The sequence below is a fragment of the Phyllostomus hastatus genome, unplaced genomic scaffold (genome assembly GCF_019186645.2).
Source record: "Phyllostomus hastatus isolate PE091 unplaced genomic scaffold, TTU_PhHast_1.1 phas_scaffold_555, whole genome shotgun sequence".
Taxonomy (NCBI): Eukaryota; Metazoa; Chordata; class Mammalia; order Chiroptera; family Phyllostomidae; genus Phyllostomus; species Phyllostomus hastatus.
The window spans coordinates 9,358,608-9,376,276 of record NW_025334036.1 but is presented as its reverse complement, the minus strand read 5'-3'; the positions used below and the strand labels follow the sequence as shown (position 1 = coordinate 9,376,276).

Genomic DNA, 17,669 nt, shown 5'->3' with positions numbered 1-17,669 from the left:
GGTGGCCTCTCGGGTCAGACCGGATAACAGCACTAACTAGTGAGGTGTGGGTATGGTACGTCGCATTTCCTAACGGTGACTTGCCATGCCCCGGGAAAACAGACTCCTCGGGCGCTGAGACTTCCTGCTTTTACTGACGCTGCTTCCCAGTCGTGAAGCTGCAATTGTTACTTATTTTCTCCAAAGTTTGACTTGGCCCATTCTTACTTAATGCGGACTGGAGTGTGCCCTACTACTGTTTTCAGTTCCCCGTAATTCACTTATTTTCTTAAGTCCTAAAAGTTTCCTCTAATTTTGCAGTTAACAAAACAGAACATGAGAGAGACGATACGTCTTTCCTCAGCTACAGTAACGTGTGCACGACTGTATTCATCCCCACATGGGAAAAGAACACACACACTCTCACCCTCTGCAGTGGAAACAATTCGGAGAAGTGCGGATTCACAGGTCTGACATCTGCGCTTTGGTTTCTTTTTCTGTTGTGAAAGCGAATGGTCTCTAACAATCGCTGATGTCAGACGTGGCCTTTAGGCCGATGAACTACAGTAAGCCTGAGAATGAAAAAGGCAACTAAGCAGAGATGTTTTATTGAGCAACAAGCACAGTAATCTTCCTTACAAGAGCATCTCCCTCGAGGAAAATACTTGTCATCTCATTTGCCCCAGGGACTCAAAGGGCGAGGTGCAGCCCCCTGCCGTGACCCAGGAAGCAAGCAGCAGCACCCATGTGGTCCCACCAGGGACAGCCGGTGCCGGTGACGTCCCCGGACCTAACATGTTTCATGCTGTGAACCAAACACAAAACTTTGTAGGAATTGTTTGAAATTTCTCACGGGCAAGTTGCGACTTCTGCTGACGCAAGAAAAAGGAGTAAAGGGTCTGTGCATTGTCCCCGACGCAAACAGCCCTCTGGCCACCACACACGTGGTGTGTGGCGCAGGGGTGAGATTTAATGACACTGGACAGGATCCCCTGGGAGGCAGGGAACAGGCGGATCAGCGAGCAGCATGGGCGGTTGCAAACCAATAAATGAAGACGATAATGATCGCACCTCTGCGTGGAACGTTGCTGCTTGCAGGCCTGCCCCTCATCACCATGAAACACAGAACTCAGGCCGCGGTGCCTCTTGTCACAGCGGTGACAGATACTCCAGAGTGTCCCTCCACCAAGGCAGCCTGGCAGACTCACCTCCCTTCCCTCCCCGTGCCCTTTCAGCTTACCCCTCCCACGGTGGCGGCACACGATTCCCCAAGGGCAGGGCGGGAAAATACTCTAGGCTTTCTGGGCCACGTGTTCTCTTGCCACAACTCCACTCTACTGAGCGGTGTGAGAGTCGCCTTGCTGAATATGCATATGAAGGGCGGGGCTTCATTCCAGTCCTTAATTCTGGGTCTTTATGGGCACAGAATTTCGAATTTCGTGTGGCCACTCGTCCCAAAATCTTTTTCTTTTCAATGCTTCTGATTTTTTTCCCCAACTGTTTACAAATGTAAATACTATTCGTAGCTCGCAGGCTGCGCCGATACAGGCTGCGGGCTGCAGGTCGCCAAAGCCTGCACCGGAATACAGTTGTTCCCCTATGGGAAACAGGACCTGGCTCTGTGGCGTTGGGGCTCAGAAGGAGGCACCCCAACATGTGCCTCCGTGGTGCATCAGTTGTTGGGAGCGGAAGCCAGCTGAGGCCCTGCAGGCGCAAGATAAACTCTTGCGCCCTCTCTTATCTACCTGGAAGAGTTTAAATGAGGGGCCTTACCCGCAATCAGAGACTATCTTTTTAGGCTTATCTGAAAGGCAGGGCAAACTTCTGATTCCTGAACATCTGCTTTCCTCACTGTCCTGCAGTGATCCCCAGCTCAGAGTGCCAAACACACCTCATTTTTGCCTTGCTGTGCTTATGCCTCTCTGGCTCTCTCCTGTGGACGGGGTTCCCATGCATGTGTATGTCATGAAATTCGGTCATTTTCTCCTGCTAATCTGCCTCGTGTGTTTGATGTATTAGACCAATGTTGAGGAAAGTTTCTTCCTCCCCTTCAGTGCCAAAGCGACCTTTTGGTACCTAGGAACAAATGTTCAGCTGAATGAATAACAGATTATAATTAAAGTCAAAGCGAGGATTGCAGGATTCTGAATATTCCATCCAAAACCCCATTATTCTGCCTTTTTTCATTAGATTTGCCCAGTGTGAGATTAGAGCATTCTGAAAAAATGTGGTAGGCATTTTTGTTTTCCGAACTGTTGTGGGTGTGATTTTGACTAGTCTGGCGTGAGCTCACTGGGGGCAGAGATCAGTGGACAGATCCCCCCCCCCCCCGCCCCGTGGATGTGTCTGCAGTTGTCCTAGGTAAGATTCGGCGCCAGCCCCCAGGTGAGAGAGGACCCTGGCGCTGTGAGTCCATCTTTTTGGAGACTTAAGACACCCTAGAATCATGTTTTTAATCTTTCTCACAAAGCATAGCTCTCAGATGCTTTTAGCATGTACTTATTTAAAATGTAAAAATTTGAGATTTTCATAACATTCTAAAACAACCATTGAAAACTGTCCTACAACAATTGGTACATTAGAGACCAGGTGACAATGTTGGAATTCTCTTCCACATTCCCTGGGAAACTGGTATAGAAGATTCCAGATTTTAGAAAAAAAACTTTACCTGGGAATTGGGAATAAAAAGCTTGAAAATTGGTATTTAAAAATTTCGGGTGCTTTTCTAGGGTACATCATAAGGTAATATTTTTCCTTGGGGTTTATGGGAGAAAGGTTTGCCTACATTTTTCTCCCGTCTTATATTTTTTCAACGACTTTTTGCTGAGCCTTGTCCTTTTTTTTTTTTTTAAAGGGCCACATCTCCTTGCCGGAGAACTAACAACTGTTGCCATAGGAATTTGGTAACTTACTAAAACCCAGGAGCTTGCTAGCCCTGTTGTCTAAACACTGGATTTCTCTTTCTAATTTCACAACTCCCTGGGGGGTGGCTACGACAGTTGTGTGCTCAGCCTTGAGGAAGTTCCTGCACAGATGCGTGGGGCCAGGTGAGGACGCAGCCCAGGGCGTGAGGCCTCCCGGGGAGAGAGGGAGACCGTATGGAAAGACGCTTCCCAGGATACACGTGTGGGTGATATTGTCCTTGCGTTCTTGAGGAGTCAGGAGCCATTTTAGTGTCAGAAGTGCGTGCTACGTGGCCCAGTGGGCTTGAGGGAAGTCTGGAAATCCAGTAATGTGTTTTCAGGCAGTTTGACAGTGCACTTAGAAAATCGGTGATAATCTACTTTAAATACGATTTGGCTCTCCTGCAGCTGGCTGCATGTGAGACTGGCGTAGACCAAAGCCAGTGGTTTTCTCATGTGTCAGTAACAACCAGCTAGACAATGCAACTGGGGAAGAGAAACAGCCCATTCACGATGGACAGCTAATATCAGAAATATAGGAATAAACTTAGCAAAAGAAATGTTAGATTTATTTATAAGAGGCTAAAAAACCCATACGAGGCTGGGATAAGCCTGGGTGTGCTCATTTGCTTCTGTGGGAAGAGTCAACACTGTAAAGGTGTTCATATGCAAATTAACATTCAAGACAGTATGCTATTTCCGTCAAACCTCAGTATCCTCACCCAGCAGGTTCCAATATTTGATAAGAAGGACCTGTCTCCCCCAACACCCAAGCACCTGATGAAGCCGTGGCAGTTAAAATAGTGTGACCTTGCTGTAGAAGTAGTGAAGCTGTGACACATAGGGGAACTTCATGGAGGACACAGGAAGTCATTCAGAGGAGCATGGCACTTACTGGTGTGGGAACGCCTGGCCAGCGTTAGGCCGATTTCTGACATCGCATACATAAAAAAATTATGCTTGGATTCAAATTCCAGTCTAAAGGTCAGAAAACATTGGGAGCAAGTGTAGAAGAGTTTATTTTCTCATTTGGAGGTGGTGTCAGCCCGCCCAACCAAGGCAGAAACCCCAGAAATCAGGAATGGGAAGAGGAAGGGTTGAAGGAGAAGCAGGGGACTTTTCATTCCATAATTAAAAAAATTTTTTCTCCCTGGAGGAACACCTATTCAGGTACGATGGGAGTACTGTTAAAGCAACACAAAAACGTTTTCAAAAAGTAACAAGGCCTTGGAGAAGCAGGTTTTAAAGAGGAAGTTAAGAACCCTTCCTCTCTCTGGGCCAGGAGCTGAAGGAAGGCCCAGGATGGTGGGGCCTGACCGAGGGGGAGGAGCCAAAACAGACCAGTCCGTGCCTCAGGGCCTTTGCACTTGCTGCCGTCTTTGCTGACCCCCCTCCCCAGGTGCTTAGCATCCCCACTTTCTTCAGGGCGCATGGTGGAGCCTAGTAAGTACATACCGAACGAGGGTGCCGTGAACGGAGGAGTTAGGTGTCCTGAGTGCTGTGGCCCAGGTTGCCCTGTGTCTTCCTCACTGTAGAAAGTGACCCCTCAGACTCCCAGGAGGTAACCCTGGGATGGGAAACAGCTAGCGCTGGGCTGCAGTGAGTGCATGCCGCAGCTGCGTGCAGGGAAGCAGGTCCCGAGCCGCTTGTCAGTGTGGGGGGCTGCCCAAGCCTTCCTCAGGTGGGAGGCTCCCCTCGTACCCCGAAAACCCCCAGCGACTAGTTGCTGGAGTGGAGAGATGAGGCAGGCCAGTGGGGGCCAGGCCCAATCAGGGACAGAGGCCCAGAGGGCTCAGGGTGCCCGAGAGGGGACCAGTCCCCCAAACTTCAGAGCAGCCATCCAAAGAGGGGAGGCACCCCAGGACCGGCCACAGGCCTCGGGGTCCAAGGCCGCAGGCTCTAAAACCCCGCCCTGCTCCCCTCCTCCCCTGGGAGAAGCACCTTGAATGGGGCCAAGGCGTGCTGGAGAAACACGGGCCAGGAGCCGACTTTCACTATTTCAAGCGAGCGAAAGCTGGAAGATGGAACCCCTGAAAGAATTGGTTACCGGCAACAGCGGCAGCGTTACAGTCGTCGGGGGAAACGGCGGCGACTGCGGAGTGGGCGGTGAATGTTCCTGGACGCCCTTTGTCGCGGGCGCCTGGCGCTTCTCAGCTGCGCAAATTTTCGAAAAGGGATAATGCGAACCTCTTGTGTCCGTAGGATCAGAAGGAGGTGGGCGGGGGCGTGCTGAGGGTGTGCCCAGTAAAGGCTGTGGCGAGGGGTGGGGGCACCCACAGTTTCCTATTCCAAAGGATTGAGGGGAATTAAATACTCCTTGGAAGTGGCGAACGCGCTTTGCAAACTGTTTGGGAGCCCGGGGTCGCTAAGGATGAGGCCGGTGTAGTGTCAGCTCCCCCGTCGGGGACAAGAGTGAAGGGGACGGGTGGGAGGGGTCGGGGCAGCCCCGGGGGGTCGGAACCGGCAGCCTCAAGGAGGAGCGGGGCAGCCCCCGGGGACGCAGCCGGCGCGGCCTGCGGGCGGAGGTGGAGCCGCGCAGGTGGAGTCTGCCTGCGGGGCGGCGCGTTGCCACAGGGACCGGAGCAGAACGGAAGCTGGACCGGAGCATGGAGGCTGGGGCAGCCCGCGGAGCCTCAGGTAAGGGGAGCCGCGGGCAGCCCCGCGGAGCTCGCCCGCTGCCGTCGGCCCGGAGGCCCCTCCCCGCGTGTCGGGTTTCAATGGCTGGGCGGCCGGATCGCTCTGGGCTCCGGTGCTGCAAAACAAGACCGTAAACAGCACCGCGGCCAGGGAAACTTTCCCTGAGTTGGCGCCAGAGCTCCGAGATCCGAACACCTGTCGCCTCCAGGGAAAGGTGGGCGGGGGACGCGTGCGGAGCTGGTGGGGCTCTGGCGCTCCCCACTGGGACGAGCGGACCCCGACTCTCCAGCTGCCCCTGGGGCCACCCGGTGTCATGTCAGGGCAGGCTGACCGGGCTTTGGCGACCTCCATGCCTTGGTAGTCTTGTCTGTGACACGGGTCGGCGCAGCTGGGGGTCCCACAGGCGCCCCTCCCGCCCCCTTGGGGGCGGCCAGCTTTGCCCCAGGAAGCGGGGGCCGCGGGGAGTGGACTCTGGGTTTCTGGGCACCACCTGGAGCAGGCTGCCTCCTGGCTGCAGTGGGGCCATGCGCCGCTCTTTCTGGGGGAGATAAAGCATGTGAAACAGCTTGCAGAGGTTTTTCTGAAAGTCCCGCCCAGGAGGGAGTGTTTGCATCGCCATCCTGAAGTGGGGCCGACTGTGCAGCTGTCTGGTCCTTGGTTAGAAACAATGTGGTTTTAATTTAATGAGACCCAAGAGTTAGACACCTAACTCTTGCCCATCTCAGCTATTCTGGGGCCAAACTGGTTTCACGACACGAGTTCTGCGAGAAGTCCTAGAACTACTCAGGACCTTACGTGAGCACTTACTGTCCTTGCTTCTGCGACCTGCGTGTGAGAGCTGTGACGTGGAGCGGTTTTCCCTCGACGGCAAGCGAGTTAAGGCGGGAAGGCGACCACCAGCCACTCGGATGGATTGGTTACACTCCTCATGGGAGTTCTCACCTGTCTGGAGAGTGACAGAGGGTTTTTGCCTCTGCTTTCGGAGGTGACGGTGTTCTTTCCTTTCTGAATTTTTTACATGGTCCTTTCTGAACCGTTGGCCGGCCTGGCTGCGGGTGGCGAGTGCAGTTACCAGTTTGCGCGAGAACTGGGGCGAGAGGAAATCGACTTACTCTTTGATGGAGTTTTCTTTGTGCCCGACATGGAGATTTTGCCCACTTAAGGACTTGGAGGTGGGGGAGGGGGGCTTTGGGAGCACCCCCAATAGTCTTTCAAGGTGTGCCTTGGGGCCACCACACACGCTCTGTCATACGTTTCAATGCTCAGCCCGTCCGCACCTGGGTGGACAGCCCCTCAAGTCGGAGCTCCTCCCACCCACGGCATGGAGCTGTGTGGGGTCCCCCAGGCCCACCCCCTTCCGACAGGAAGAACAACCGTCAACTCCACCTTCTGAAAAGTGTGGTTGGCCTGAGCGCTTCAAGGGTCTTCCTGTCCCGATCTCGGCGTTTGCTGTGGCCTGCTCGGTCGCCGATGGCCCGGATGACACACAGCCGTCACCCCTGAATCGTTTCCACGTGCACCGGGCCCTCATGGACCAGGGTTTCGCGTCGCTGAGCGGTTGCCCGGGCTCTGACAGCCCATTTCCAGAAGCCCAGAAGCGGCTGGAGCCAGCCCTCTGGGCGGGAGAAACCCTTTTCCTTTCACAAGGAAGCCTTACGCTGAGAATCCTGCTTTCAGACAAGGCCGCGTCCAGTTCCCACGTTCCCTAGCACGAAATGTGGGGAGAGGGCCTGTGAGCCCTCTGTGGAGATGTGTTCTCTGTTTACATGAGGCCATTTGACCTTGGTGTGTCTGATTGGTCTGTCCAGTGGGGGGCTGCTACCCCAGGGGGCTTTGGGAGCACCCCTAATAATAATTGGAGGCGTGCCTCAGGACCACACAGGTCCTCTCCCCTCCCCAGCCCTGAGCCTCTGTGTGTGTGTGTGTGTGTGTGTGTGTGCACGCACGCGTGTGTGTGCGCAGTTCCCTTGGTGCTGAAGACCCTAGGCTCCGCCAGGCTGCCTGTCGCTGTCGTGTCAGCTTGGAGTATAGTGGGAAGGGCAACGACAGCTAGACACAGCCTGATCCTGTTACTCCCCTCATCCTTCACCTTGAACTTCCCTCACCTGTAAAACAAGGACGTACGCTGCCTCGTGAGGATAAATGCGACCCTGCGTTCGTCAGAGCTGCCTCCTGGCCCAGCTTGAAGTTCAGAGCAGACACAGAGAAGGCCATTTGTTTGTCCCCGACCCCTTCTGTGTACACATAGAATTTCAGTTTGTTTGTGAGAATTGTCTATTTTATAATCTCCGTCTGGGGAGCCGGTGCGGGGTTCCAATTTAGGGGAGCCAGGGGCTGGGCAGGTTGCGCCGGGGACAAAGCGGAGCTTGTAGACGGGAAAGCTCCAAGCAGGGAGGAGAAGCCAGGACGACTTGGAGCTTGGGGCAGGGGCACGGGGACGGAGGTGGCATCGCTGAAGGAGCGGACTCTGGACTCCGGAGGGGCGGAGGCCCTGCACTCGGGTGGGGATCCTTGCAGCTGGGGGGGTGGGGGAGAGCCGTGCAGCTTGTCCCCTGGGCGATGGCAGGCCAGGAACTGAGGGCCCAGAGAGGGGTTCCGACACCCCGGTTTGAGGGGGCGTGAAGGATGGGAAACCAGAAAGAAGCGAAGCCGTAGGCAGGCCCGCAGGGGCAGACCTGGGCCGGCCCAGGAGGAGGGGCGGGGGTCGGCGTGTCACGCCCCGCAGCTGGGTGGGCGCCGCTGCTCCTTCCCGACAGTACGAGGAGGAGGAGGAGGAGGAGAGGGAGGAGGCCGAGCGTGGAGCCGTGGTGTCAGTGAGGCAGGCAGCGTTTCCCTTGCGCTTCTGAGAGACTGGAAGCCCTTTCGGGGACCTCGCCCTGAGGCGCGCTGGCTGCGTGCCAGGTGTCATGCCGAGGCCTGGGCCGGCGCCCCCTGCGCCGACCCCGTCATGGATAGTAAGTGGGGGTACTGGGGTACTGCTGTTACCCCGTTTTACTGGGGAAGAGGCCGCGGCTCAGAGAAGAAGTAACGTCCCTGAGGTCTCCTCGCTGGTGGGTGGCAGCACTGGGATTCAAACGCGGGGGGGCAGTCTGATTCCCCACAGGGAGGGACCTGGCACGGGGGGTTCGAAGTGCGGCCCTCCCCTCCAGCCCCCCAAAACTGGAGGCTCAGCGGGGAAGTGATGCATGAGCCAGTTCCTCAGAGAAGACAGTGCGTTGACATGAAACTTCAAAGATGTCAAATACTCATCAGCCATGTGGGGTCTCCTCCACTCCAATCTGTGCGGGTGCGCCCCCGCAGAGGAACGCGGGCTTGGCAGGGGTGGGGGCCTCCGTTCCCGGGGGGGGGGACAGGGCCTCCCTGGGGCAACAGGCGGGGCGGGGCTGGCCTCGGGGCTCTTGGCGCGGTCGCTGAGTGCTCTGTGGCCTTCGGAGAGACTCCGCTCCCTCGTCAGGGGGGAAGGGGAAGGACGAGGCCGGCTGCAGAGTCCACGTGACCATGAACTTCTTGCTGGTTATTTCTAACCCCAGACTGCAGCCCCTCATGGGGGTCCCTGGCTACAGGACAGATCACTGGGGGGATCCTTCTGCAGGTTGGGTGCATCAGGATGTGGGGTGATGCGAGTTGCCTGCCACCCCTGGGGTGCCCCTGGTCCACGTTTCCCCCAGACTGTCTTTCCAGGGACCCCACTTTTCCGGGAGGGCTGGGTCCTGAGTGGGCCCTCCTGGTGGCCCCGGGGGGTTTGCGTGCCCCTGTTCTGCAGACGGTGATTCCTTGCCCTGCAATGGCACCCCATGCCACGGATGGGCTCCGGTCTCTCTGACCTGTAGACCCCAGGGGCTGCGTCACGCCTGCGTCAGGCGGGGATCTCTGCCGCCCGAGGCCGGCCAGGCATGGCTGGCTCCCGACCTCCTGCGGGCGGGACCGAGTGAATGACCGGGCGGCCGGGGCTCCGGCCGGGGGTGGGAGGGCAGTGGGCACGGAGGCGTTGTCTTTCTGACCTTTGAAACCCTAGTCTGGTGACCGGCAGCAGCTGGCTCCCTGTTGGTCTGATGACGTTCCTGTTTGTAGCTCGGCCCGGGGACGTTCCAAACAGAGGGTTCTAGAAAACTAGTTGTGTTTTCGGCTGTGTGGTGCGGCTTAGAAACCAATTTCAGGGAGACATCCCGTCCCATTGGCTGGCAGGTGCCCCTCCTGCCCTGTGTCACGAGACGTTAAGGTCAGGGTTCCTGGTGGCGGGGCGGCAGCTGCAGTTCGGTGACTGTCAGCAGCTGGTGAGGGCCTGGGGTCTTAGGATGACGCTTATTCTGCAGTGGTTTGCAGAGGCCCTGCTTTCGTGCGCCCCTCCTCTGCCGCGGGGTTTCGGTTCCAAGGCAGGCTTGGTGGGGTGGGACACACAGCAGGTGTGACTCCAGAGGCAGTACATTTCTATACTGAAATGCAGGCGCATCTTTCTGCCCCCTTCGCTGGCCCCCCGGAGCCTTCTCACACTCCCGGGCTGGCAGCGCCCTGGGTGCCCGCTCCGCCTCCAGCCTGCAGCCCGGCCAGGCCCAGACTCCCTCTGATGCCTCTGCTCCTTCAGAGCCCAGCAGCTCAGCCAGGGCCCAGGGCTGGGCTCGGGGAGGGAGGGCCCTGGGGCTTCTGTCCCTGCGTGTGCTGGGGGCTCCCGGGGCCCCACGCCTCCTAGACCGAGGGGTTTCCCTGCCTTGCAGAAATGAAGATAAATGTGTATTTCTTGGAAACCGAGTCTCTAACCACTACTTGCAAATTCCACTAACGCAGAGAGAAAGCCATGTTCGTTTCCTTGCATTTCATTGAAATAAGCCCTAATCAGAGTCCTTGAATGTCTCATTGAGTGGTAAGTGCTTGAGCAGCACCCCCCCCCCCCGCCAACGTGCCGTGGAGACCCCACCTTTGCAGAAGCCTTCCCCTCACACTGGCCCGGGGTTCCAGGCGCTGCCCCTCAGTGCGCTGTGGGTGGGCAGGAGGGCCGGACGCCCCGGGAATTGTCCACCTTGACCTTCATGTCTCCCAGTAAGTGGCTTCCATAAGGCACACATGCCTCCCACACTGGGGCTGTCGGAACATGGTAGAAAGAAATAAGTTATGTAGAAGGAAAGGTTGCCTATTTATTTTTTCACAACACATGAATATTGAATAAGCATTATTAAAACCTTAAAAAATACATGGGGCGAAAACACCACTAAAACAAAATCTGTCCTGCCAAAAACCTCGTCTAGTCATTTGTTGACGAGTATGTTTTTAATCATAACCATTAAACACTGAAACAAAATGAAGTTAAATGAATAACAATTAAAGATGCATTTAATTCAACACACAACATCTTGTTTTCATTTCTTTGCCGTCTTTTCAATTGAGATTCCCCCCATTCTTGCCCGAATTGAATATTTCTCTCTCTCTGTCCTGTTTTGAAATTTAATATCTGCGTCTCTGTTCTTTTAGGGGCTCACTTAGAAGTCGTCATATGCGTATTCACTCCGATTACTTCGGACAATCATCAGTTCTACACTTTTTCTGGAGTCCTATCAGAGCCTGAACTGCTCTCACTCTGAATGACCCCTCCACCGTTCCGTGTCACCCAGCCCCTCAGTCTGTTACGACACTGCTGTCCCCTCACATGGGCTGTCTCTGCTTTGGCGGTCAGCACTGGCTTGCCCTTTGCCCATGGGTCCTAGCTTCCTTGCAGCCTTTCCTACTGCTCTTTTTCTCGAGGTCATTTTCTTTCGTCCCGATCCACACCCGTTAGAAATAGAGTGAGGATATGCTGCTGGCAGTCAGCTCACGCAGGTTCTGTTCTCCTAAACATTTTCCTATTTCACTCCCCTTCTTGGAAGTCACTTCCGCAAGGTGTCGAGTGAAAGCGTTGTCCTTTGTGCCTGAAACCCGTCCCGGCATCGCCTGCAGCGTCCGAGGTTGCTGGCGGGGAGGCAGCTGGCGGTGTGCATGGCCGGAGGGTCCGGTGTCCCTTCCGGCTGCTTTGACGGTCACCTGTCTCTGTTTGTTGCTTTGCAGTCTGACCACAGCGAGTTCAGGTGAGATTTTTTTCTTTTTCTTTTTCTTGCTTTGGGGTTGATTGGGATTCCAGAATCTGAGGGTAGATAGATGTCTTTCATGAATTCTGAAAAAGAAAATCAGTTTGTATGTCTTCAAATCCTGGCTCTTTGTTATTATCTTTTTCTCCTGCTGGCACTTCAGTTACATTGTCACTGGCCCTCGTCACTCTGCTCTCCGGGCCTCCTAACCCGCCCACATGTTTCCTGCCTGTTTGGTTTCTCTGTGCTGCATGCCGGGTAATTTCCTCACGTAGATGTCTCAGTTCACTGGCTGTTTAAGATGCTCATTTCTAGAAGATCTGCTTTCTTTCCCCCAGAACCTTGGTGGGCAGCTGAAAAAATCTTGGCCCTTTAAATTCCCTGTTTTTAAATGTCTTGAACATATGTAATATCTGTGTCTTCCGTGTCGGGTAAGTCCAACGTGTGCGGTGTTCGTGCATCTCATTCCGTGGTGCGTGCCGACCATCTCATGGCAGGTATTTTTTTTAGATTTTATTTATTTATTTTTTAGAGAGGGAAGGGAGGGAGATAGAGAGAGAGAGAAACATCAATGTGCGGTTGCTGGGGATCATGGCCTGGAACACAAGCATGTACCCTGACTGTGAATCAAACCTGCGACACTTTGGTTCACAGCCCGTGCTCAATCCACTGAGCTATGCCAGCCAGGGCTTCATGGCAGTTTTTTTATGTACGCTCAGAGACAGTCTAGAAGTGGGCATGGAGACTGGGGACTAGTCTGCTTTCACCCCCCTCCGTACTTGGGCGGCCAGGTAGAAGCCCATGTCTTCCTCCTCTTCCTCTGGGCTGTTACTGTTCACAGTGCAGCAGATGGACGGACGGGCAGGGAGGGGACTTCCAGGTCCACGTGTAGGAAGTTCAAGAATAAGCCCAGAGGTAGGGTAGTGCTGAGAGCCCAGACTCCGTGACTAGTGGGCGGGAGCACAGAGGTGAGGAGCGATTTTCCCTTCTCTGTAGTGTGCTGTGTGGGTGGGGCCCCACTTTGTGGGGGCAGGGCTCCACCCGCAGGCACCCCCTCCCCTCTTCCCTCCTACTCCCTGCTCCCCTTCCCGCCACCACCACAGATTAGAATAAGTCTACCAAGACATGATCTGCTTGGGGAGGAAAGGTGGCCGATTTCTCAAAGGAGAAGGGCCAAGAGCCTTTTCTTCAGTGGGCTTTTACTGGGTTTAATTTGCACAGGAATACAGGTAAAGCTCATTAATCATTGTCAGGCAGTAAGGATCAAACAATAGATAGCATACAAAGAACTCTGAGGGCCTACATTGAGTCAGGGTCAGAGAGGTGAAGAGCCGTAAAACTTTGAGGAACAGACTCACTTCTTGCTTGGACCCTTATTTCATTGAGAGCATTCTAAACAAAGCAAGTTCCACAGGATTTTACACATTCTTAGGTCTGATCACCCAGGGAGCCCCCGATTTCCAGCACAGGGTTGCACCCACCTCTGGCATTGTTTCAGGCTTAAGTCAGGCAGGGGAAGGAAGGCAGCCAAGAGATTAGGAGACTTCTCGAAGACAGAATGAGGACTCAGGCTATGTCAAAGCTGAGGGGCGAGGGTCCATGACCCCATTTTGCTATAGCCCCCCAAGTCCTTCCCTGGGGCTCCCCATGATTGTGCCTGTCTTAGGTCGTCCCTCCCTTGAGGAATCTTACCCATCATTGGCTAACCAATCAAGCATTGGCCAGGGAGGGTGAAGTAAAAGAGGCAGAGTCAGCACCCCTGCTAGGGAGATAAACTTTGTCTCCTTAGTGGCTTCTGGTCCAAAGGTCGCTCACTCAGCCTTAGCCATGGGGGGGTGGTGACAGCTCCTGAAACCAGGCAGGGCAGTTCCCAACACTGCTCCATCCTGGACAGTCGGTCCCCCACAGCTTTCCCACCCGCGCTGGGCCTCCCTACGTGCCAGTGTTGCCGATGCCAGGGCTTGGTGTTTTACGAGCTCTTGGTCAGTGAAGCTCAGGACACAGGGTCAGGCTTTCCCAGTTCCTGAGCACGCGCCAGAGCCCTCTTCTGTCCTAGTGAAGGGCTGACTAATAGGGCCCCGTAATGCTGGCCACATGGGACGGAGTGGCTCAAGGTCAGGGGCGAGAAGTCCTGGCCTTCCTACCTTTTGTCAGTAAGCGCCGGTCTTCTGTCACCGTTTATCACGGAAACAGATGTCTGAGAATGTGTTTTCTCCAAAGAGGGCCCCCCAGTCGTCCCCAAGGGTGGCACCTCTTTGCACCCGCAAGGAACAGCGTGTTTTGGTCCCACCTCCTACCCTTTTGCATGATTCGGGGGGAAAGATGGTTTCATCTTTGCGTCCCTCGCCTATGGGAAGACCCGCCGGAGACCTTCGTATCGGAAGCAGTTAGGGTTACATACGCTTCTGTGTGGGTGGCACCGAGAGTCATCTGCCTGTTTCTCCACCTCAGATCTGGGCCAAGGGGTTTGGTCCCCGCCAAGGCAGCGGCAAGCTGCAAATTGGCCAATACAAAGTATGTGGCAACGGAGCAAAAGGCCGCCTGTCAGTCAGCGGCACAAACCCTCCCACCACCCCCTGCAGCCCCCGGGCTGCCTGGCCCCTGACGGCTGTGCTCCTCTGCTCGAAACATTCTAACACATTCTGCGTTCCGCTTTCCAACTTTTTTTTTCTTTTTTTCAATTCTTCGCTGAGAACGTTTTGGCAATCAGATGCTCTTCAAAAATCAACGAAAATAGCCCAGCGTGTCTTTGCTTCACCTTCTGTTCTCTGCCTCTCCGCGTGGTGGGCCGCTCTGCTGACACCTGCCCCCCCCCCCCGCCATCTGGGCCCCGGCGGGTTTGCTGTCGGTGTGGCCGTGGGGGTCCTCCTGCCCCGGCAGGATTGCAGAGCCCTCCCCTCTAAGGTGTGTGTGTTGTCCTCTGCCAGTCGGGGTCTGGGAGCAAGGGGTCCCCAGCTAAGTAAGTTTGGGACATAGACGTGGAGCTAAGCAAATCCCACTGCTGCAGCATTTGTGAACGTCCTGACTGCCCACAGCCTCTGAGCGCGCCCCCTGCCCCCAACAGCAGCAAGCTCCGAGCCCCCCAAGGCCCCTCCCCTGCACGGCTTGTGGGGCTCAGCTTCCTCAGGGCACCCTCACGGGAACGCTGGCCTAAGGTGGGGGAAGTACCAGGGAAAGGCACATAGACCTTGGGTTCGGTGGTCCTGAGTGCGAGCCAGGCCCTGCCTCCCCAGCTGTGGGTATCCGGGTATTTCCCACTACGCGCACCAGCCCTGGTCCAAGAAGTAAGTGCAGCCCTGCTTTCAGTTAAAGGTGGTGCTCAGCTTTCTGGCCTCCCGTGCTGAAGGCTCTGGGAGTCTCCTCCCCACAGGCCCCACCCTGCGTCCTGGCCTGCGGGGCTTCGGGGCTCAGCTCCCCTCCAAGACTTCTCGAGCCCTGCTGTCACCACCGTGGTCTCCTCTCCCCGTGGAGACGCCAGCCTCCCTGCTCCCCACGGGGCCCCGAGTCAGGCACCACACCCCCTGCCGCAGGTTTCTTCTCCATCGAGGATCCTTCTTACAAGAAGTTCCTCTTAGAGGAAAATTAATTTCCGAAGGGAAAAACACACCGCTTCTGTAAAAATAAAAGCAAAAAAGAAAACATTTTGCACGAGCAATAGCTACTCTTTACGATTTTAAAAAGAAAAGCTGAACGCCGTTTTATAATTTTGCACCCTTGAATTTTTTCACATGCCTTCATCAGCAAGAATTGTCCTTTTTGCAGCTTTAGAATGACAGTCCCCGTTACTGAAAAGATCATGTGATTCCAGCCAGCTTTTCCAGGGACACAATGTCACGCAGTTACCAGCAGCAGGTAGAGCCCTCCGGTCAAGTTCTAAGAGTGGGCAGAGTGAAATTTCAAATGCCTTTATTATGTTTTGTCTGTGAGAAAAACCACATATTGCTGCCATGAGAGGATTCCCTAATCTTTGCAGTGAAGTGCTCTTAGGAGAGAATACTCTGCAAGCGGTACTTCCTCAATGGTTCAGTGCAGGGCTCTGACCCCTGTGAGGGTCTCATTGACTGGTGTTGCTGTTTACATAGGGAGGACCGCTGGATGCCGGGAAAGCATCCAGGCCCTGCCCGCCTCCCCAGCAGTGGCTCCCTCAGCAGTGGCTGGCCGGTCCTCGGCGGGGGTATCCAGGTCTGGCTTGGGGGAGTGGCATGCCTTTCAAGCAACTCTGGGAGCTCAAGCTTTGGTACAAAGATCTGGAACGATGGAAGTATTTTTTTTCCTGGAAGAATGCTTTTGTTTCTTGGGTGACTACAGCCGACATACGCTTACAATGAATCCTTGAAGTTGGGGTTCGTTTGGGGCTTTCCATTTCTTTACAGCCTGCAGTGAATTATCATGTCAACCGTGGGCCTTTTTTTTTCATAAAAGCATTTTACACTGGACTGAAAAGATTACATGCTTTCAGCTTGGGAGAAGTATTTCCTGTTCAGGCCAAGCCCTCAGAGCTGGTTAGCACTCCACATCTGGAAGCCCCCGCCCGGGTCTGCCCTCCATCAGCACCACAGCTAGAGGGGGCAGCCCTGCCTCGGCCTCCAGCATGTGCTGTGCGTACGGCACCCTGACTTCTTCACTTCCTCAGGCCCCTCCGCACTGCCCAGGCGGGCCCCTGTGGCCTGGGGGGGTGGGTGAGGGGCTTCCTTCTTCCTTGGCATGCGGGGAGGGTCGTGTGTGTATGTGTGTGTTCCTTAGGGTTGGGGAGGGGTCTTCCTTCTCTCGGTGTTGGGGGGCCCTTCTCCCCCAAGGGCAGGGGCCCCCTCTCCGGCTGGCATCAGATGCCCCCTCTCTCCCTGACCTTTCCCGCTGCTGTTCGCTCTGGCCCGGTTTGCAGAGCGCTGACCCAGGCATGTTCTGTGTCAGAGGGAAGCCGCGGAGCTTCTCTGGTCAGGGAACTTCCCCGGAAGGAAGAGCACTAATAAAAGGCTGAGAGTCTGGGCCTCCCCTTGGCCCTCAAGCTGCGTGGGGTGCAGCAGGTCCTGTGTGGGGGTTCAGGGGGCTGTGCCTCGCTTCCAGACTTCAAAGGGGACCTGAACGTGGGTGCTGTGGGGGCATGGAGATATTCAGGAGTCCTTTGCCTGGAGGGAGAGTCCATTGGTCCTTGGGGTGCTGCTGCCCAGGGGCAGGCCCATGCCACCCCACCGTCAGGATCAGTTCTGCTGGACTTCCTGGGTAAAGAGCCCCTCGGGACCCCTCTCTGGTGCGGGGTCAGGCAGTGGAGCCTGCAGCGGCTCGGGTGCCCTCAGGATACCGCCCACTAGGTTCTCTGAGGGCACTTCACAGCCCCGCAGCAGAACCAGGGGGACATGACCGTGGTGTGCAAGCAGCAAACACACCCTCTGCCTTTCTCCTGGCCACACGCACCCGGACCGTTGCCACCGCCTGGCCCCGCACCCTCCTCTCCAGGCCTGGTGTCCTCACCTGGACGTGGGCGCGACTGCCGACTGGGCGGGCGCCGGGGCGCAGGGAGGCCAGCTGCACTGTCCCTGTGATGGGGTGGTCGGGAGGCAGGGCACGTGCAGAGACCACGGGAGCCCCTGAGGCCCTGAACTGGGAGCCTCGGGACGGCTGGTAGGAGAGAGGCCATGCGGGCAGGCCCGCAGGCTCAGTCCACCCGCTCGGGAAGCCGTGGGGTTTGGCTTGTGCCTGATCATGGCTGACTAGTGCTGGGGCGTCTTGACTCATTGCAGTGATGGGGAGCCGGGGATTCCTTGAATGTGTGTGTGGAGAGGGGACAGGGCGGAAAGGAGGGCCTGGGCGGAGGAAGGGGGGAGACGGCCGCTCCAGCAGCCTCCTCCACCCACAGGAGACCCCGAGTTGAATCCCACACAGGGTCCACGAAGGGGAGGGGGCGACAGAGGCCCCTCCCACTGGGGAGTGTGCCCGCCAGAGGCCAGCTGGCCTCTCGGGATTTAAAACCAACTGCCACTGCCCAGCCGAACTGGATGCTGTCAGCTTACGTGATTATGTCAGGATACGACTTGCCTCCAAAAGCGTGGCGACGAGGGAGAGACGCTGCAAGTTTACGTGCGTCGTGTTACAAGTCGCA

General features: G+C 55.9%; 1 protein-coding gene across 7 annotated transcripts in view; it reads left to right on the top strand.

Moving 5' to 3' along the window:
* The window catches only part of LOC123809735 (protein FAM169B-like), a 53,114-nt gene that overhangs the window by 16,907 nt on the left and 18,538 nt on the right, over positions 1–17,669 (top strand). For 2 of the 7 annotated variants that reach the window (XM_045825008.1, XM_045825005.1), the window contains exons 1-2: positions 5,477–5,519; positions 11,375–11,572. The exons of 2 other annotated variants lie outside the window; for them this stretch is intronic. In XM_045825008.1, the coding sequence (XP_045680964.1) occupies positions 5,489–5,519; positions 11,375–11,572 (229 nt within the window). In that variant the 5' untranslated portion in view covers positions 5,477–5,488. Of the gene's footprint in view, positions 1–5,390; positions 5,520–5,610; positions 5,734–8,434; positions 8,474–11,374; positions 11,573–17,669 lie in introns of those variants that run through there. 3 more of the 7 variants (XM_045825009.1, XM_045825011.1, XM_045825010.1) reach the window with 3 other exon arrangements.